This window comes from Gorilla gorilla, chromosome 6, assembly GCF_029281585.2.
Source record: "Gorilla gorilla gorilla isolate KB3781 chromosome 6, NHGRI_mGorGor1-v2.1_pri, whole genome shotgun sequence".
NCBI classification, from domain to species: Eukaryota; Metazoa; Chordata; class Mammalia; order Primates; family Hominidae; genus Gorilla; species Gorilla gorilla.
The window spans coordinates 146610341-146633762 of NC_073230.2; the positions used below are offsets into that span (position 1 = coordinate 146610341).

A 23422-nucleotide genomic window follows, 5' to 3' on the forward strand; every position below is an offset into this window, starting at 1 on the left:
ACACCAAGATAAAACATAACAAAATATAATTTATAAAACATAGATTTCACCACAAATTGTAAACAGCCAGATAATAAATCAAGCTCAGGGACCCTATATATGAGACTGAATTGCCCAAAGCTTTATAAACCAATGTTGTTAAAGGTTACAATGAAAGGTGCCTAGAGTTGTTTCTTAAGTTAATTTTTTTATTGATACATAATAATTTTACACGTTTATGGGGTACATGTGATATTTTGATACATGTATACAATGTATAATGATCAAACCAGGGTAATTAAGCAATCTATCACCTCAAGCATTTATCACTTCTTTATGTTAGAAGCAGTCTCAATCTTCTCTTCCTAGTATTTTGAAATATACAATAAATTATTATTAACTACTATCACCTGTGCTATAGAACCATAAAGGTTATTTATTCTATCTATCTGTATTTGCACACCCATTGACCAAACTCTCTTCACTTCCCCTTATCCCTACGCTTCCAAGTCTCTGGTAATCACTATTCTACTCTCTACCTTCAGGAGACTGATTTTTTAGCCCCTAGATATGAGAGAGAATATGCCCTATTTGTCTTTCTGTGTCTGGATTATTTCACTTAACATACTGTCCTCCAGTTCCATCCTTGTTGCTGCAAATGACAGAATTTTATTCTTTTTATGGCATAACAATAATCTATTGTGTATATATACCACATTGTCTTTATCCATTCATCCATTGATAGACACTTAGGTTGCTTCTGCATCTTGACTATTATGAACACTGCTGTAATAAACTCAGGCATTCAAATATCTCTTCCATATACTGATTCCTTTCTTTTGTACCTACACATACCCAGCAGTGGGACTGCTGGATCATATGGTTAATCTATTTTTAGTTTTTTTGAGGAGGCTCCATTATGCTGTCCATGGTGGCTGTACTAATTTACATTCCCATCAACAGTGTAGAGTTTTAAGAAAACTTGATTCAGTTGGTATGATGCAAAAGACAGTCAAATAATTTCCTCAAGTGAATTATTTGTTGAAGAAAGCCAAAAGACCCTTGTAGACCAACTCTGAGGTTAAACTGCCCTACCCAGGGATGTCTAAAGCAAATTTTATTCTGGCACAACCTTTAGCACAGCATCTTTGTGCTGAATTGCGTAGAGGCCAATGAAAATTCACAACAGATGGAACTCTGAGGTTAACACACATGCCAGCTACATGAGCTCCCAGATACTGAATTGAGCTAGGATCACTTTTCCTGGGCACAGCTGCTTGGAGCCTGATATGATTTGGCTCTGTGTCCCCACCCAAATCTCATCTTATAGCTCCCATAATTCCCACATGTTGTGGGAGGGACCTGGTGGGAGATGAATGAATCATGGGGGCAGGTCTTTCCCATGCTGTTCTCATGATAGTGAATGGGTCTCACAAGATCTGATGGTTTTAAAAATGGGAGTTTGCCTGCACAAGCCCTCTCTTAGCCTGTCGCCATTCACATAAGATGTGACTTGCTCCCCCTTGCCTTCCCCCATGATTGTGAGGCTTTCCAGCCATGTGGAACTGTTGGTTCTCCATTAAACCTCTTTCCTTTGTAAATTCCCCAGTCTCAGGTATGTCTTTATCAGCAGTGTGAAAACGGACTAATACAGGGCCGAAGCCTGGGGGTTCAAGGAAGTAGCATTCAGAGAAGGATCGGAGTAGCTGAAGTAATTTATTTTCTTACATGAGTGAATCATACTCCACATTTCTGGAAAAGCCAGATAAGCCAGAACAGACTTCCATTGCCTGTGATCAAATCCATGTGATATTAAAGATACATAATTGTGTGTCATGTTGCATAGCATTGTGTCATATGATAAATTTAGGGAGGGGTGGAATAAATATGGATGAACATGAAAATGATAATACTGATTACATGACATGAAAAAGGAGGAGAAGGAAGAGAAAATGGAGGAAAAAGAGAGAAGGATGGAGGAGGAGGAGGAAGAAGAACAAGGAAGGAGAGGAGGAGAAAGGGGAAGGAGGGGCAAGGAGGAAGGAGAAAAAATAACCTACATTCACATAAATAATATACCAGTTTTACTGTGTTATTTAATCTTTGCCACAATCCTGAGAGATGGATATCATTATTTCTATTTTTAAAATGAGGAAAATGAGTCTCAGATAGATAACATGCCCTAAATATTACAACCACTAAAACAGAACAACAGCTTTCATCCTAGGTTTCTCTTACTCAAGAGCCCCTGTTCTGAACTATTCCTACTTTCCATTGAACTTGGGCCGCACAGAAGGATGGAGTCTCTACTAGCTTTCAACACTGAGCTCAGAGAAGTGAAGGCAGAAACCAGTGACAGGCTGACCAGCAGCTGAGGATGGACTCATGAGTCCCATATGTAGAGCTTCACAAGCACTAGGGAAAGGCTGTGAACAGGGAGGAAACATCTCCAGGCTTGGACAAAGGACCAGAACCATCAGACTCAGAAACTACCAGTGAAGTCAGACACATTCTCATGAACATACTTGGCAGAAATGTGGTCATTTTTAAAGGCTCCCCATTCCTCTCCTTTTCTGATAGGCCAGATTCAGGTGAACTTATAGACCATGACTCAAGCTTATCAAAACTGCTGACAGCCTTGCTATATAACCTTGTCTGTAATTTAGGGGTCACAGAATTAAAGTAAGTACTGCTTACTTTACAAAGAAATGCAACTATACAATTGTGAGCAGATGCTAATTATTATTGGGACAATAGAGATAACAGGAGTACCTAGAATTTAATCAAGATTATTACAGAAAATCACTGTGACTTGTTTTGCTATTAAAATCCTTACAACAGAATTTCCAATACTGAACTGAAGACCTCAATGACAGTTAACACAAACCAAACATAAAACAAAACCCACGTTCTCACTTGAGGTGTGAAAAGTTCATGACATCAGAGGCACAAGCTGTTCAAAGGTGTTTCCCAAGGATTTTTGATGTTGTGTTTACTTAACAGTATTAGTTTTCAGTCTGGCTAGCCTGTGATATTATCAATTTGGTAGTTTTGCTATAGTACATATTCTCATACCATTCATTTTAATGTTTAATTATCCTTGGTCAATAACTACATTCAGGAAAATTACAATTCCAGATACTTTTGATTATTTTTATTGCTCAATGAGCTTAGCTTCCCCTTGGTTCTTTTACAATATAGTATGTAAAGGCCCAATGTACTGAGAAAGATCATATTATCTACCCCACTGGGTTACTGTGAAGATTAAGTCCTACCTATAAAAAACATCCTATATTCACTCCTCTAAGCCTTATTTAATTCATCACTTTTACCCTTAATTCTATTATCAACATGTACTGCCCTTTCATAAATTCCCAAAACAATTTCAGCAGACTATATGTGAGAACTTTTTATGGCAGATAATGTGTTGTGCCAAAGTCTCTAGAGTCTAAATTAAAGCATGTAAATAAAAGAATCAACCAAACCTACTAGGAGATGAGGGGAATCACAGCTGCCTGCTTGATGACACAAGCCAAGGCCCTAAGAGCCAAAGCAGAAACAGCCACCTTTCACACTAAGTCCATGTGAAAGTGATAATGGGATTTATAAAAAGGGAGAAAACTCACAGCAGTTAATTCGTTCTCTGCAAGGTACCATGATGTGTTCAACAAGATGTCATTGTGGAAACAAAGAGCTGAGAGCTCAGCATTTTTTAAAAAAGATTTAATTATGTGACATTGCTGTTACAGTGCAATTACTGTTAAATAGAATTGCAGCCATATGAAGCCATTTACCTATTCAAAGCACAAACAAACTATCTTCAATAGGATCATTATAAGAAGGTGTGATACCTTAGAGAAAAGCTTCTCAGAAACCACTGTGTTTGCAAAGACTGGGCTTTAAGTTTTAAATATATATATGAATTGTGGAGGCTTTTTAAAAAAGGTTATCACCTTCTGAAAAGAACAATAAATATAATCACAGAATTAAAAAGTCAGAAAATAGGAAAGGTATTGAACAATATGGTAAACCATTAAAATATAGATAGTCATCTTAAAATAAGCTTGTTAACACTATGTATATACACATTTTAAAAACTTGACATTTAGTTAAGCATCAATTTTAGATTTACTAACATAATCAATAGAGTTTATGCAAGTACTTGGTATCATTTAATCAACAAATACATAGTATTAAGAAACCAATAGCCTTTTTAAAAAAACCCATTCCCTAGAAAATAACATAGAAATAACATAGGAGAAAAGCTAGATAAGCTTGGTATGGCAATGACATTTTAGATACAACACCAAAAGCATGATCCATGAAAGAAAAAAATGGTTAAGTCAGACTTCATTAAAATGAAAACTTCCACTCTGTGAAAAGAGAGTGTTAAGAAAATGAAAAATTAGCCACAGACTGGGTGAAAATCTTTGCAAAACACGTATCTGATAAAAGACTGGTATCCCATCATTCTAAGCAAACTATCACAAGGACAGAAAACCAAACACCGCATGTTCTCACTCATAGGTGGGAGCTGAACATTGAGAACACATAGACAAAGGGCGGGGAACATCCCCCACTGGGGCCTTTCTGGGGGTGGGGGGATGGGGGAGGGATAGAAGAAAAAACAAAAAGAAAACTGATCTTAAATTTTGCACAAATTTCTGAAAAAAGAAAAGAAAAGAAAAGACTGAGGCCACAGGACAGAAGGAAGCTGGTTGTCCCACATGGACATAATGATGCCTTCTCCTCATGATACTCTCCTACCTCTTGGAGAGAACGTGCATTGAGAAGCTCAACCTTCGTCTCAGCAAGGCTCACCAGATCAATAATCAGATCTGAGCAATGGAAAATACTCAGAGAAACCATCTCATTTATGCTGTTGTAGTTGGTTCATGTCATATCTAATTCATTCTGTCTTGAAACAGGAGAATTACCCTAGATACAAATTGTGAGTGAATACAGGGGGAAAGCTTAGTAAATAAAAGCAAATTAGAATATTCACTTCTTTTAAAATAAGATTAAAAATAATGTTCAATGCTGGCAAGGGTGCCATGAAATCAATTGTTTCAGAGTGTAAATTTGTGCACTTTGACAGTAGGTACCAGTATTCCTAAATGTTCTGTAACTCTGCAATCCACATCTAGGAGCCTATAACAAAGAATCCATAAGAGATGCAAAAAAAAAAAAAAAAAAGACTGGTACCCAAAAAATACATAGAATTCTTAAAACCCAACAATAAGAGAGCCAATTAAAAAACTGGGCAAAAGATCTAAACAAAATCTGACAAAAAGAAAATATAGGCAGCAAATACAGTCATCAAAAGATGCTCAACATTTTCTGTCATCAGAGAATTGCAAATTAAACAACAAAGATACCACTACACACCTAACAGAATGGCTAAAATTAAAAAAAAACTACCACCACCAAATGCTGGTGGGGATGTGGAGCAATAGGAACATTCATTCATTGCTGGTGGAAATAGAAAACAGCACAGCCACGTTGAAAGACAGCTTGGCAGTTTCTCACAAAACTAAATATACTCTTACCATGCAATCTAGCATCAGCTCCTTGGTATTTACCCAATGGAGTTGAAAATTATGTCCACATAAATATCTGCACATGGATGTTTATAGCACCTTTATTCATAATTGCCAAAACTTGTAAGCAACTAATATGTCCTTTGGTAGGTGAACAGATAAATTGTGGTATGCCCAGACAATGGAGTATTATTCAACAATAAAAAGAAACGAGCTATAAAGCAAAGACAAGACATAGGGGTATTTTAAATGAAGATTGCTAAGTGAAAGATGGCAATTTGAAAGGCTACATGATGTATAATTCCAATTATGTGAAATTCTGGAAAGGGCAAAAACTATGCTGACAATAAAATAATCAGTGGTTGCCAAGGGCTTGGGAGAGGAAGGGAGAAATGAAAAGACATAACACAAGGTATTCCTTGTGAAATATTCTGTACAATACAATAATGACTGCATGTCATTACATATTTGTGAAAGCCCATAGAATTATATGACAAAAGAGTGAATCCTAATGTACACTATGGGATTCAGGCAATAATAGTGTATCAGTATTGGCTCATCAATAGTAACAAATGAACCACATTAATGCAAAATGTTAATAAAGGGGAGAACTGTGTGTGGATAGGTTGGGGTAGGGGAGGGTTGAGAGGATATATGGAATTCTCTGTACTTTCTACTTACTTTTTCTGTAAACTTAAAACTGCTCTGAAAAATAGTCTTCGTTAAAAAGAAACAGAAAAATCAAGAGAAAAAGAAAAGAAAAAGAAACTGTTCTGAGTTTTCTATAGACAGATACTTTGTCTATAGGAAATATAATATGGGAGGATGTAAAGACAAGTGGGATCTTTCTTTTTACCTCATTAGTTCCAAATGTGCCAAGGTTATCATGGAACTACAATTCTTACTTGATGGCTGATAAGAATTAGATAGAATCGGTTTGCAATATGGTATTTCAATCCAGTTTTTCCCTGCTGTGGGTCACAGGTCCATTTTACAACCACCTAGTCATCATTAATTTCCCACTGCTCACCTGGAACCAATGGGGAGCAACGAATGGGCATATTAGCATTCAAAACGAAACATAACATCCCAAGAACTTTATACCTTGCCATGCCATGTCTGGGACCTGTCAGCAGTTTCACAACTCCTAGTCCTTACGATTAAAAGTAATTATAGAGTTTGTATTCCCTAGCTTGAGCTAAACCAGGTCCTGTCTATAGTCCATTAAAAATGTCATCCACAAGATAAAAGTAAATTATGTAGTTTTCATTGGATTCTATTCAAGGATAAGATTTCTGAGTGCTTTCCAGAAACTAACAGGTTCTCCAGAAATTTGGGTTTCCAAGTACAGATCCAATTCTGCTTTTATCATGATAGTATACTACCTAAGTGGGCAACATAAGGAACATGCAACTCACTAAAAAAAATCCTCTGAAATGCTTATGGCATTGATAATCTTGAATAGCAACTCATGGTTGCTATTTTCATTAATTTGGTAAATATATATTGCATATACAAAGAATTATGCCACAATATTTTTCACGTCTATAAGTCATTCACTTAATCATTTTAGCAAACGGGTTTTAAGGACTTTCTGGTGCTGGGGACAACTCTAGTGTCAGCAGTTGGTCACAGAAGGCTGAGTAAGACATGGTACCTGCCCTCAAGGAGTTTACAGAATTGGAGGAGGAGGGGAGTACATGAAAACATCCTACTGATGATATCTTTGTGGCAGGAATTGGATAGACATGTACTCCACGTGTTTAGAATCCAGAAGGGCTACACATTCCCCAAGACCAGACACTCTTCCACGAGGAGTTGTGAAGAAAATAAGGTGGTTTGACAAAAGGAACAAGAGTTTTTGAGACAAAAGGAAATTATCTCAGACCACCCTTAGGCTCTAAGGAACCACAGCATGAAAAGAAGAAAAGGAAATGTTCAGGAATTAGGAAGGTAGGTAGGTACAGAGTAGAGTAGGGTGAGGCTAAGACCGGAGGTTTGATTTTTATACTAAGAAGTTGAGACTTTATTCTCAAAAGGATGGGTAGATACTAATAGGTTTCCAACAGAAGGTGAAGGTTCCAGATGTATACTGACCAAAACAGCCTTCATGTTTCCCTTAGCATGATGGAACTTTAGACAGGTTTCTTTTTTTTTTTTTTTTTTTTTTTGAGACGGAGTCTCACTCTGTCGCCCAGGCTGGAGTGCAGTGGCACAATCTTGGCTCACTGCAAGCTCTGCCTTCCCGGTTACTCCATTCTCCTGCCTCAGCCTCCTGCGTAGCCGGGACTACAGGCACCCACCACCATGTCCGGCTAATTTTTTGTGTTTTTAGTAGAGACAGGGTTTCACCGTGTTAGCCAGGATGGTCTTGATCTCCTGACTTCGTGATCCATCCACCTCGGCCTCCCAAAGTGCTGGGATTACAGGCGTGAGCCACCGCGCCCGGCCGACAGGTTTCTTCTTGATTATATGGCTCTGAACACTTGTTTCTTAGAGCATTTACTTTAGCAAACTTTCCATTGTAAATCCTTTCTCTGCCCCTTTGAGATGTGTGTAAATCTGCTCCCAGACTCATGCCAAATTTTACAACCCAGGAATGTCTTTCTCCAGGAGCTAGAAGTCATTTTTTGAAATGTAAACATCATGAAAGACAGAGCCCCTCTCTCTCAGGCTCTGTGGGTGGGTAGGAGCCTAAATAATTATTGGTAATAAGAGACAATTAGCAAACACAGATGCCTAGTTACAGAAAAATCAAGAGAAAGGGAAAAGAAAAAGAAACTGTTCTGAGTTTGCTATGGACAGATACTTTGCTGATGAGATCATCCTGACATAGAACAATTATCAGTACCTATTTCGTTACTCATAGCATTCACATTACTCAGGAAGTCAAAAGGATGGTGGAAATAAGGAACTCAAGGAGGAGAGGCAGGGGACTACAGAAAAGAAACAAATTCCTAAGGGAGGATGTAAAGACAAGTGGAATCTTTCCTTTTGTTAGTTTCAAATGTGCCAAGGTTATCAAAAAACTACAATTCTTACTTGATGAATGATAATAATTAGATACAATGGGTTGGCAATTGATCAACCTCCCCACAACATCCTCCAGTACTTTTCCACTCGCTCATCCCAGTGCCTAAAAATCTCCCACCTTTTTCTTGGACAAAATGTTAGAAAAATCATTGGGAGTAATACGGAAGACAAATTGATGAAAAATTAGGTGAGTGACTGGAGGATGAGTGAGGAAGCGAGTAGTCAATGAGCTGAGCAATGGTGAGGTCTGGAATAGAGGAGTGGCAGAAAGACAAGAAGGGAAGGGCATATGAGAGAGATACGAAGTCCAAGGAAGCAACTCCTCTGTGGCCAATTGGATGGGAAGAGGGAAAAGGAGCAAGAGTGACAGTGAAGTCATTTTGCATAGCTGTGGGGGTTGCAACCTTCTGATACACTTACCTAACACCATGCACTTGTGGCCTGCTGAGCTGGAAAGAGCGAAAAAGAGCAAAGAAAGCAGCAGAGAGAGACTGTGAAAATAATGTAAAATTAGTGAAAACTGTGATGATGGAGGACAAAGACCACTTGTCAATGCCTCAAAGGCAGTTTGATAACACCTAAAATACAAGAAAATGGTTTCTGAGTTAGAATGTGTTATAGACAGAATTGGGGAAAGAAAATTCTGAAGGCTGCAGAAGAAAGAACAGAAGAAAGAGAATGAAAGGGAACACTACACTCTCCAGGTGCCCATCGAAGCCCAGCCCACAACCCCTCAGGAGTTAGTAACAGATCCTTTTCTTTTTCTCTTTCCAAATCTTTGGCATTCATGACATGATAAATGGAAAAGCAGAAATGAGAAAGAAAATCCCAGGGGGGAAAAAAAAGGAGATGTTAAAGCCTGGTCTTCTGAACAAAGACAAAAGTTGTCAGGTGGAGCATGAGATCCAATCATGGATGCTGTTTGTAATGGCCTTTTTCCTACTTCTGATGACTGCGGTTCACGCATTGACCGTGGTTATCCAGGAGCAAGTATGGGCAGAAGGCCCACATACTTCTCTTCTAATACATAGTAGGAACCAAAGGTCCAGACCAAATAGTGCTATGAAATGTCATCCTTGTCCAACTGAATATGTAAGTTTAATGACAATGATGTAAATGCCTACTTTTGATGAAGATAATTCCATTTCAAAGAAGGTTCCTAATGTTGCATGCAATAAAGTACTACTACAACAAGATGATGTATATAATCTCTTGGCAATTATTCCTGGTGTTAAATGTGATATAAGCTTTTAACTGTGAGGTCCTAGCATGCCCTTGACAATGGAAATGAATATTCGTAAAATTCTTAGACACAGAAAGAACCACTACTGATATTCACTACCAGTGCTCAAGTACTTGGGAGGGAGATAACAAAGGCTTGACTGTGACACTGGAATCTTGGCTACATGGCCAGGCTAGCCAGATACATCTGAAAATCAAGATGAAATATTACATGTCTGAAAGGAAAGATTCATAACCATACCTAAAACTTCAGTACTTGAAATGATGATTAGATACACTGGTCCAAATCTCTTTCACAATTTCTACATCATGCTGTCTGTTACACTGCAGGGTGATGGTCAAGGTCACCAACAACTAGATGCTGGGGACACATTCAGTCATGCAGCCTGGAATTTCTGAGTTGATTAGATACATGTGAAGAATTCATGACAGAAAGATTTTCTAAAATCAGCTGAAGGGGCCCCAAGCCTCTTTTGGGAAATAAAATGAATAAACAAATTATACATGGACAGCTTCTATGAGGAGATGTGAAATAGGGCGGTCTCAAACAAAGACATGCCTAGCAGCTGACAGCCTGGGGACATCTCTAATTCTGCTTATAGATGACTCCAGGAGACTGGCAGTGGACCAGTGATTCAGGAAACCCACTCGGTACTAAGAAAGACTGTTTTCCACCAGTGTGAACTAGGGAAAGCCTGAAGTTTTTATCCACGTAACTAGTGCACAAAATTGTGGTTCTGAGTCAATCTGCAAAGATGTTATTTTCAGATTAGCTTACACTTCCGCCCTTGATTCTGTTTAGTTCAATCAATGAATTGCTCTTATTAGCAAAGGCTACATTTTAACAGTGAAGGAAGAAATGAATATATAAAAAATACACATCCCATTGAGAATCAAACTCTGAAGTTTTCTCTGCTGACTATAGCGTCAGACTAGAAGTGACAGCCAGAAATTGAGATGGATTTATATTCAGGTTTCCACTTTTAATTACTCAAATTCCAAATGGAGAATATTTGGCTTGGCAATAATTCATCAGAAAGAACTTTTAAGGAAAGGTCAGCATTCACCTTTTAGGTTTCCATTTTACTTTGCTAATTCAGACACTTCTGAATAATCAACTTGTATTCCAATTCCCTGAATTTGGCATAGCAGGGAAATCAGGTTAAAAGATATAACAAGAGAAACACTTGAGAGCTAGCACTCACTGAAGCTGAATTTCCAGTACTTAGAACAGTCTTTGATACACAGTAGGTGTTCAATAGATCGTCGTTAAATGAAGAGTTGAATGAATGAACTCAAGGATTTTGGTATGTGGGTGGCTCTTTCTTGGCCTTAGTTCAAAAATCAGGTTATTAATACATAGCAAGACTCTGCTTTCGGAACTGAAGCAATGCATTCATGTTAGGATTGAGGCACTCATTTTCCCAGAGGCTAAGAGTTTGCTGATAGCGCACAGCTGAGTCCTTCTCCAGAAAGGATGCTACCTCACTCAAGGTTTATCCCCTTCCAGGGCAGAGCCTGATCTGTGTCCAATAACCCTTGCCTCAATTAAGAAAACTCAAAATGGCTGTCCCAGGTCCAAAGGTCCCTGTGGGAGTCCTCAGTTGTGACTACAGCAAAGTTCAACATCTCCCTCTTCCTGGTCCCACTTTTCTTGCCCTGCACAGCTGTGGTTCCGTCTTGGGAAATCCCCAATAAAACCCTTGTACACAAAACTCAGTCTCACAGTCTGTTTCCCCAGAAACTCAAACGATGACAAGACCTATGACCGCAAATTCTTTTAAATTTGTCTTTATAAAGAAGTAGGCTGTATACTAGAAAGTGCCCTGGATTAAGAGAGAAAATATATAATTTCTTATTAAAATCCCATTGCAGCAATGTAACCCTGTGCGAGGCAATCTTAAGTGTCCTTGTAATGATGCATGTGGCCAGTGTATACAACAGCCCTCTGTAAACCATGAAGCCCTATGCAATTATTGGATGTTATTATTTATTATTAAACAGGATAGTTGTGACTCTGCAATGGCCAACACTGCAATACTCAAACCTTAGCAAGATGAATGAAAGTAATAATTTTATACAAAGATCTTAGAAGAAAGTCTTCAAAGGGAAGTCTAACTACCATCTGAGCTTACATTCCAGAGTTGTCAACCTGGTAAGACAGCAACCAAATGGACTAGGCTGGTCTACAAATAGTAAGAGTTGGCCATAATTTTGAGTATGTGTTACATAAAATAAACCAATGAAAAGAGAAAATATTATTTTGGGCAGAGACTTAAGGATCTACCTGCAATTGATTGCTCTCATTGCCAAAGGCTAAGTTTTAACAGTGAAGGAAGGATCAAATATCATCATCAACACTTTAGGCTCAGTTCTTTGTCTGAAATCTAACATTATTAACTTCTAATATAGCACAGCACCAGAGCATATTTTATTTTCTTATAAATAAAGAAAGCCTTTAGGTCATAAACAGAATTAGATGGCAAAGAAGTTTATATTAATAATAAGATCATATTTTGGCCCAATATTCCCTGGGTATCAGAGTCCTTTGAAATTAGAAAGACATAGAGTAGGCTCATCTATAAACCAAGACAGCCAGAAACTGGCAAGTCAGGCTCTATGTGCTTACAAAAAAACAATGAATTCAATGATCCATTTCCAAAGTAAAGGTCAGCAATTCTGCCAAACCCTGTCACTGTCTCTCTCCTCAAGCTATTTCAAACCTTCCTCTTTTTTTCCAGAACACTGATACTATCCATTTCTAACTTTCAACTAGTAAGCTTGCTTCTTCTTTTCCTGAGAAAATAAAAGCAATCAGAATAGAACTTCCGTTTCTCCCTAGCACCAAGTACACCAAGCTATCTGTATCTGTACTCCCTCCTCTGCCTTCTCTTGCTGTACTCGGGAGAACCTGCCCCACATTCCTGCCCACAACCTTCCATTGCTCACCAGGTTCCATCTTACCACCTACTCAAAGGCACTGCTCCTGCAGTTGGCCCTCTTCTGAATCAAGTTCTCTCTCTAGTGAATTGGTCCCACCAGCATACACACTTGCTGTATTATCTTACAAATTAAAAAAAAAAATCCTCCTTTGATTCTACTATATTCTTTTATAGTCATCATCCCATTTCTTTCCTTCGTTTTATAGTTAAATACCTTAAAAGAGCAATCTGTGGTGAATTATAGTCATATGTCATTTAATGAAAGGGATGTGTTCTAAGAAACATGTCGTTAGGTGATTTCTGCATTGTGTGAACATCATAGAGTGTACTTACACAAACCTAGGTGGAATCACCTACTACACACCTAGGCTATACGGTATAGCCTGTAGCTCCTAGGCTACAAACCTGTACAGCATGTTACTGTACTGAATACTGCAGGCAATTGTAACACAATGGCATTTGGGTATCTAAAATACCTAAACATAGAAAAGGTGCAGTAAAACTATGGTATTAAAATCTTATGGGACCACTGTTGTATATGCAGTCCATCATTGATCAAGATGTCATTATGCAGCTCACATCTGACATTCACTTGACCCTATTTGCACACGAATCCTCTCTATGCACTTTCACATTTTTCACTCCACAATCTCGTGAGGCTACCACTAATTACCCTCTACTCCAATCCAACTACCAATTCTTAGTGCGCATCTTACTCAACTTCTCTGAAACGCTGACAGCTAGACAGCTTCTATGAGATATTTTTCTTCTCTCTGATTCCAATGAACAAGCTCTCCTGCTGTTTTTGTAGCTAACCATAGGCTCCTCCTTGGTATTGCTCCTTCTTGGTCTCCTTTGCTGAATCCTCTGCATCTTCCCTACCTCTGTTTACCAAGTTGCCAAGGTCAAAACATCAGAGGCAACTGAATTTTACACTCTTATGCAATACAGCGAATCCATCATCTCATCCTACCAGCATTACCTCCAAAATGTAGCCAGAATCCAACGGATTCTCTCCAACTCTACTACTTTAACTCCCTCATTCCTATTGCCTGTCACCTGGAGTATCACATTAGCCTGGTACCTGCTGCCCTATTTCCATCATTGCAACCTGAAAATGTTCTACCTAGTAGCCAAATTTATCTAGAATAAATTCAGGCATGATACACTCCTCAAGTAGTTCCAACACCTTCTCATTACACTCTGAATAAAATCCAAAGCCTTCTCCATGGCCTATAAGCCCCCTCCATGTGCTGACCCTTTAAAATAACTTCCTGACTATCTCCATTCAACTAAGCAGGTTCCAGTCACATGGACATCCCTGACATTCATTAAATATACTAAGGATGCTTGGCCTTGGAACTTGCCATTTCCTCTGCCCAGGGATACTCTTCTAGAAATCCACATATACATGCACTCTTTTTGTTCTGGTCTCTCTTTAAATGTCACTTCTTCAGAAAGTCTCTTGCTGACCACCTTATTAAAAACAGGATCCTCTGTCACTGTTCTGCTTTACTTTCCTTTATAGCACTTGCTGCCATATTGTATTATTTATTCATTTGTCTGTCTCTCCACTGGAACATAAGTTCCAGGGCAAGCACTTTTCTGTATCTTGAAATAGTACTAGAAATACTTGAAATAGTACTAGAAATAAGGTAAGCAGTCAATTAATATTTGTTGAATTTATGAATGGCTGATTTGAGGTTGGAGGAAGATCCAAAAACAGAAACTTGTCCAACAAACCTGAGTGTGATAAACTAAGTCAAAGTCAGTTTAAATGTAAGAAGACATTTGAAATGGAATCGTGAAAGACTGACATGTAAATTTTTACTTATGTTATTAAAGACATTTATATGAAAAATAGGAAGTACTACTTGGAGGAAACAGAAAACACAGCAATTAAATAAGTATTCAAAATGTCAGCCCCTTAGACTGTTTGAGTTTTCTGTGCCTCAATTGCTTTATATGTGAAATGGGAATAACAATACTATCTATCACACTGAGATGTCGGGTAAATTAAATTACATAATATATGTAGAAAAGGCATTTCCTAGCTCACAGCAATAGTACAATGTGTGTTAACCATTATTATTATTATATTTTTAATAAAATGATAAATATAAGAGACAGACAAGAGATGGGAAAAGACAGTAAAAGAAACTAAGCACGAAACTCCGGGTAAATGTCAAATCGTGAAAATAGGAATCAACATAAACACACTTGCAAAATGGAAGGACAATGCCCTTCAGAGGACAAACTGACATCATTTAACTCCTCAGACAGATTTCAACTTGGAAAGCCTACCTCCACCAAATGGAGGCCTAATCTCTACTGAACAGCCCTGCTGTCAGCTTGTTAAATGAGGGGGAAAGATTCAATTTTAGATGAAGCTATCGATAGGGAAAAAAAATCAGTGTTTTTAGCAAACTCTTGAAGCACAATGTACTTACATGGTTTCTAATGCTCATACTCATTATGAATGATGTTGGAGCTTTAAAAACTCTACTAAGGAAATATGCTGATGAAAAATTTTTTAATCCTGTGTAATTTCTATAAAACTAAAAATTTATTATATGATAATCTGTTCTTAAGAAATGTCTAGTTTAACTACTGCATTTAGCAGATAAGGAAACAGAAGCCTGAAGAAGACAAATGCATTGCCCAAGGTCACACACCTAATTAGTGGTTAGACTGGCTTTTCTCATTCTTGCTTATATATTTTATCTTTCTTTCATTATTTAAATGATGTTTGCTAGAAAAATAGGTACAGAATGTTTCCATAGCCCCATCACAGTTATTATCACATTGTTTAAAAAAAGAAAAAAAGCTCCAGAAAATCAGGAACGAATTCTGTTTTTTTTTTTTTCTTCCAACCCCTGCTCATGGCAAGGACTCAATAAATGTACACTGAATAAATTATGTTATAATGTTGGATTTTCTAGTTTCATCTTTCAATGACTAACATCTAGTGTGGTATCTGACATATAACTGATGCAAACATGTAATTATTGAAAGTATGAATGCATGAATGATTGAACGGCTCTACCATTTTGGCATAGTTAACAAATTCAGTTGAGCTCAAATATGCAAACTGGAAACAATTTAAAAAATCTTGATCCACCTCCTCTGATCATTTTGAAAGTGGGTTAGACTTAGTGACTTATTCCCAAAGAATAGAGTAGGGAAGGGGAAAAAAATTGTAAGTCTATGGTGAAGGAACTTGGCAAATACCACCTTTACCAAATGATCAGGTTAACATCACCAGGGATGTCATGTGTATATCACATAAGTCTTGACATGATGGGACAAAAAGCCTACTTCACCTCCACAGTATTCTTTCCAAAAACCCATAAATCCAGTGTAATTATGAGTAAAACAACAGACAAAGCCAGATTGGAAGATATTCTACAGGAAGCAGTATTCCCCCAAAACCATCAAGGTTATAAGAAAAAGAAAAGAAAAGAAAAGAAAGAAAGAGGGAGAGAGAGAGAGAGAGAGAGAGAGAGAGAGGGAAGGAGAAAGAGAGAGAGAGAGAAAGAAAGAAAGATAAAAAAAGAAAGAAAACGCTGAGAAACGGTTACAGATCAGAAGAGACTAGGGAGCTATGACAACTCAATGCAATATGGTATCCTAGATTTGATCCTGGGATAGAAATTCCAAAAGTTTAGTTAATAGTAATGTAGCAATATCAGTTTCCTTGACAAATGCACCATGGTAATATAAAGTGTTTAACAACGAGAAAAACTGGGGGAGGAATGCACAGGAATGCCCTGTATTACCTTTGTAACTTTTTTGTAAATCTAAAATTATTCCAAAATAAAAATTTGTTTCAAAAAATTCAGTGGTGGATAACAGATGACACACTTAAGAGAATGTATTAGGACTTAAGGAAGGAAATTTGCAGGTAAACGTTCAGATCATCCTATATGGGCATCCAGTATTTACATGCTTCATAGATTTAAGTATCTTGTCATTACAGCAGATGTTTATACAAGTAGACACAATAAAAGTAAATTGAATGATTTAGTTACACTTTCTTCCCATAGTCTTTCTGTGATATTTACCAGTATTTTCAATTCTATTTTTGAAAGTAAGAAAGTGAGTTGGAGGGTGGTGGTGTGTGCAGTTTGAAGTGAGCTGCCACAAGCCAGGAAGAGCTCTACATAGAGGAAGTCAGCCTCTATGACCTACTTTGAGTCTGGTTTTATGGACTTGAAGACTGATGAGCAGTATGACAGCAGGGCCTCTCTAACAACAACCACCACAAGCATCATAGCTACCATTTTTGGAGAGCACGCTAATGTGCCAGACTTCACACCATGGGTTCCATATACAGCATTACATTTAACCCTCAGCACTGAATGGGGTTATAATTATATTTTCATTTTACAGATGAGAGATTTGATCATCAGAGAAATTAAGTGACTTTGTCAAGGTTTCAACTGAGATTCAAACACCAAAATTTCTGACTTTTCTACTAAATCACCAAACAAGGAAATTCCATTAGGGCAAATGCTTAACTAAATACCTAGTTTGGTTAACACTAATGATACTAGGATTGTACCCTATTTATTGATATATTATGCAGTATATGTTATAAACATCCAGATAATACTGAATTATACTGAGATCATGTATGTAAAAGCATTGTCAAACACTGTATTTGATATACAACAAATGTTAATTCCCTATCCTTATAGACTACATCTGTTTTCAATTGGCTTCAAGCTGGTTTCTACTGCTTGTGTTTTAAACCCTAGATCTGTGTAAATTATCATGGCAATTTAAAAGTGCAGAATAAACTGGTGCTCAAACTGAAGTTTAACCAGTTTGCATGGGAATAGAGTTAAATTTTGGGGAATATCAAGTTAGCTCAGATTTTTAAAAAATATATCATATGTCAGTGAATCTCTTCTGGGGTTAGAAATACAACAGATTCTTAAGAACAGATCATCCTTTGCCTAGATTATATGATTATAAGCTTTATTAAGGACCCACTTGTATACTTCTGTTTATAAGAGTGATTTTCTGATATCATTATTACAGATTTGCTTTAATTTTTTAATATGGCCACTTTCTCTTTATGTTCTACCTCTTAAGTTGAATAGACTGTCCCTTCTTGCAAACCACAACTATTATCTGAGGGTTGATAAATCCTATAGAGTGAGGAAGACTTTTAGTGTCTTACATAAGTCTGAAATTTACCAGCAAGAGCTGAGGGAAAGATTGACAAGGACTAAATTTTTCCAGGATATTATTTCAGAAGAACTGCCCCCCAGTGAGATGGGGCTAAATGGAAGAGGAATGGGAAATATCTGAAAGAGTATAGTCCGCTTTCTCTGTGCTAAAATAAGCAAAGCAATTTAAAGGGCTGCCATCCACTATTGTCAGGGAGCCCTGCATTATGGACGGAAGATGGGTTTTGTTAGGTGACAAACATGCGAGCTTGTTATCTAACGGGAACAATGAGCAAGATTCTGCTAAACGGTGATGGAAAAGAATCACATGCTGCCTGAAGATATCACTTGGCACACCATCAAGAAATGGAACTAACTTCAAACGCAGAACCATGCTACTGCTCTAGGTCAGTCTTTGATGACAATAAATGAATGACCTAAGAGGATTCACTCTCTTTGTTCTGGGATGCAGGTCAGAGTACATTCCTAGAGTCCCTTTTATCTAGATGTGTTGTGCAAATTTCACTTAATTAATGCTTCTGAAATAACATTTATTTTGGCATGCACCTCATATATGGACTTAAGCTTGCTTTTGTCTTTATACTCAGTTTGAGCCCTGTCAGCCTTCCCATGAATCTGTATTCTGTTTCAAGTTGGAACCAGGCAAAAGAGCAAAGGTTAGTAGTAGGAGTGAATCCAGAACCTCAAAGGATAAACTTTCCTGAAAAACCACAGTTAGAAGCACCATCACCGCATATTAAAAGTAGAATGATTGAGTTGGTCACTTTTAATTCCAATTCTTTTATTGTTTTCTTCAAATCCAAATCATTGGAATGAGTTTTTAAATCTTTAGAATAACTCCTTTATCCCCTTTTAGAGAGTTTATGTGTTCTTTGGGGTCCCAAAGACACTGTTCAATTTATTTGGCTTACATTTATGCCATATTTGACTCAAGAAGTTTCTTCACACAGAAATTTTATCACATATGCTGAGTAAAGCCTTTGCCAGAAAATGTCATCTTGTTGGAAAACCTCAAACCACAATTACCTCCAGCAATGGTAGACAGATAATGCCACAGAAAAGATAAAACAGATAATTGAAAGCTACAGATAAGCTTCAAATCTCATTTCAGCTAAAAATTTCAAATGTGTCCCCACTCCAAATTGAATTTCTTCAGAGTTGATGGTAAGCTGCAAAATATTATTTGAGATCTGTTATCTTCTTTTAAGAACTGTTAGCTATTTGTTTGGAAGCTTAAAACAAGAAAGAACATAAAACACTGTTCTTTATGATTAGTAACCTTTAGAACTCAATTTAATTTGCATTGTAGCTACACTTCCCATCGTAAAAATATATGTCTATCACTTTATGGATCAAATAGATTATATGCTAGTCTGTCGCTTATAAGTTCACTTAGATTAGAAAATGTAATATGTTGTTTACAGAAGGAAGAAATTCAGAGGTTTGGGGAATTGCTCCTCCTCCAGCTCACACTTTCCTATAAAAGGAAATGAGGGTAAAGTATGGAAGTGAGAAGGCTGGGGAGAAATTAAAAGATATTGATGTCTAAGGAAAACAACATAAAGGGTTTAGGAAGCTGAAGCAGCTGAGAGAATTAAGAAAGAAAATTCACAGTAAATTCTCTAGTAGATTCAGTGATTAGGCTACCAGGGATATGGCTCCTCGCCTAGTGCCAACTCCAGATTGTAGAACCCTCTGTACCCACCCCTGGGATTATCCTTGGACCTCAGAATTTCCATCCACTAAAGCTTACTTCAGATCAGTCTCAGAAACCAGAGCTCAGAAAAGACCATCCCAGGAAGGCTTTCCTACTATTAATCCTGCCAGTACTAACTATTTTCCTCTTTTACACAGGTAGCCAGGTCTACACTTAGAGACCATTTGGGGACTGGGTTCATAAGTCTTTGGTTCCATATAAAAGTCATTTCTTTACATCAGCATCATTGCCTATTCCCTTGGACACCAGTTTTCCTTATCTTCTTTGACTTTATTGCAGTTGACTATTGGCCCCCACAATTAGGAAAGAGCCGAGAACCCTAATATCTAACACTCTCATGGTCTTAACTTCTGGCTTATTTTAACCAATTACCTCATAAATTATTATACAGACAGATTTAATGCAGTGATCAGAATGTACCAGAATGTAAAAAGTGTCCAATACATACTGATTGACTAGTGAGATGAACTAACAATTAGCTATGTATTCAAAGAAACATACAGAAAATACAAACTTTGAGAAGTAATTCATACATTGACTCAAGTGCAGGTTTCAAAAATAATGGCACCTCATCATCAATGAATCACTTTAATATCACAACGTTCCCGTAGGGCCTTCTCTGACATTATATAACAGCATAATATCTAGAAGGGGTGAATGTGCCTCTTTGCCACATCTCTGTGACGAATGAGGGCAGTGTTTGATAACGCAGCCTCCAAGAAGAGATCTGTGTTGTCTCAAGAGTTTTCTGGATGGTGCTATACCATTGGTATCACGAACTTTTTGCTTTCCTCATTTTAGGCAAATCTGAGACTAAAGTGGTGAATAAGCCAAGAGATCCTGACTTGGCATCCACAGCAGAATGATTTTATTCAGCTGCTTTCCTTTTCCAGTTCCTTTTTCTGTAGCCCATACATTATCACTTGGAGCTCACATGTTACTGTGTTTCACTTCACTTCCCTAACCATGATTTTCAGGCACAAGGATAAATGAATCTACCCATCAAACCAAGGAGGATCAAGAAGCTGAAGATAGGCTGATCGCATGAAATCAATGAGGCACTTCCAACTTACAAGCTTCTCGGAGTTTCTCCTTGTCATAGTGGAATCCTTCATAGTCTCGTAAACTGATTTTGTTCACCCGGATCCTCAGACGATCTGGGACAGACTGGGGACTGCAAAACAAGAACCGAGTGGTCAGATCCAAATGAGAGAGTGGAATTGGTAGCCATGCACCTGAAGGAATAAGGGCAATATTGTCTCTTCATGTTTAGAAGGAAGAGTTCACATTCAAACCAGAAAGGTGGGTTCCTTATCAGAATTGAACAGTGATCTGGAGAACACTTCTCCAGAAACCAAAAGTTTCTGGAATTTACGTAAGAATATGGAAATATGCAGAAAGAGCCTTTGGAGCCCACTTTTATATCGTATTTTCTATTGATTTTTTAAAACATCTAATAAGATCATGTGCTTGTTACATAATAAATTAGATTCAGCAAATCTGAAATAGTGGGAGGTGGAGTGGAGCTTTAAGAACCACAGGCAGATATGCACATCACAGTAAGACATGGTCAGGGGCAGCCTGACCCTCAGAGAGATGGAAAAACTATCTTTAAAAAGCAGACCAAGAGTCCAGAAGCCACAGTGCTGAGACCAAAGTAGCTCTAAACAGCTCAATAGCCTCTTTTGACAGCACCTCTCAGTCAAAGCATATTGCAATAAACACTGCTTGTAATGGTGGCTCTGAGCATTCCAAAATGAAGAAAAATGTTTAAATATGTACAGTGTCCTTTCTTTAGGAAGAGAATGAAGTGCGTAACTCATTTTGAAAGAATTCAATGCATACTGACTCCAGACACATATTAAGCAATAAAATGGTGCAGTACCAAACTTTCTGAACATCTATTCACTCCCCAAATGTCTGTAACTCGACTCCTTGATTTTCTTAAGCGATATTTTGAAAGTGGTTTAATCTTGGGCATTAGTTGAGTGGAATAATTTGGTTTTCATCACCACCACGATGGGTCAATACATTTCTTTGATATATTAATATAACAAAATACCTACTTGTCTTTCAATACTACCTTATACTGGGATTTCATTGGTTGAGAGAATTTTCTCATATAGAGGCTTGTTTCTCTTTTTTTTATATTAAATGGTGACAAAAGTCACCACTGACTAACGTCATTGACTAAAGTAGAAAGAATGGCATTATTCTTTAATTTGTTCCTGTAAAGGAGGAAAAGGAAGGAAAGAAGGAAACAGAAATAAAGAAACAAAAAAAGAAAGAGAAAGACAGAGGGAGAGAGGAAGGGAGAGAATGAGGGAGGGAAGGAAGGAAAACAGGAAAGATAAGAAAGAATAGATGAAAGGAGGGAATACTGTGTCTACAATATTAGGACACCCCTCTCTACCTTCACTTCAAACACACACACACAGAAACACAGACACACACCCATTTAATTTCAGTAAAACTCTGGAAGAAGGAGTAAAAAAAAATCTCATTCTGTTGTCTAAAGCCTCATTTTAGTGCAAAGTATAGTAACTCCCTCCATATGGAATCCCACTTTACTCACCCAAAATAGCACATACATATCAAACTATAGATACATATGTGCACACTCACACATGGTGCATTCTCTCTCTCTTTCTCTCTCTCACACACACACACACACACAGAGAGAGAGAGATTTAAACTGTGGCTATTTAAAAGTGTAGATATACGTGCACAAATTCTAAAGAGAGATGGTAGGCAGGTAAAAATGTCTGAGGTTCACTGGCTTAAAAAAATCAGTATAAAACTACAGAGATGGATATTTCTGGGGGAAATTTGAAAAGACAGATTCAACAGCTATACTGATCCATCACTCAAATTGTGTTTGTTGGGTATGTACTTTGTATTACCATAGTGCCGGACATCAAAAAGGTATGGACAAATAAAGCCGAAGCATTTAAGTTGTGATTGGTGATATAGCTTGACAGTATATTTACAGATACAGACCTTCAGTTAGTAGAACAGACCTTGAATATAATGAAAACTCACAATATCATTTACAGGTAGGGAAACTGAGGTTCAGAAAGGTGAAGTGATTTTAAGGTCACATAGCCACTAAGTAGCAGTGCTAAACACAAAGCCTTGGACCCTTCACTCGTCAGTTTCATGTTCTTTCTCTGCTCCTCTGAGGAGTTCAGACTCTCTTGTCAATGGATAAATACCAAGAATCCCATGGATTTGACAGCAAAACTATAAAGTCTGGATTAGCAGAGTCTGATGATCTCTGTGTGCTGCTCAGATTTCTTTCTTTATCAATAAACAATCATCAGGCGGGGTGGTTAAGTAAACCAGAGAACACTGGGCAGAGAGTACAAATGAATGTGTAGGTCTTTATTCATTTAGAGGGAAGTGTGGCTACAACATGCTGTGAAGTGAAAAAAAGTCATGAATAATTATATATGGCATAAGCTCCTTCATATAAATTGTGGACTTCAGGGGTTTGTATATGCAAGAGAAGTGCATGGAGACATGTCCAACAAGCTGTTGCAAGTTGTTATCTCTGTGTGGTGGAACCTGGGCATTATTTTATATCAAGTATAACTTTCAAGGAATTAATATAGTTATTTTAAAAGCATGTCCATATGTAAATAAACAATAATGCAGGACAAGAATAAAAATAAGGCCTATAGCAAAGAGTGTTAGGAATTAGATGCAAGTAGGGAGGAAAAAATTTATGCAATTAACAGAGTGACCACATGGTGTTCACATTAGATTTTT

General features: G+C 37.6%; 1 protein-coding gene across 9 annotated transcripts in view; it reads right to left on the bottom strand.

The window, feature by feature from the left end:
* DGKI (diacylglycerol kinase iota) overlaps nucleotides 1–23422 on the bottom strand; it is a 470612-nt gene that overhangs the window by 122998 nt on the left and 324192 nt on the right. For all 9 annotated transcript variants that reach the window (XM_063708791.1, XM_055347199.2, XM_031013291.3 and 6 more), the window contains one exon: nucleotides 20725–20825. In XM_063708791.1, the coding sequence (XP_063564861.1) occupies nucleotides 20725–20825 (101 nt within the window). The remainder of the gene's footprint in view (nucleotides 1–20724; nucleotides 20826–23422) is intronic.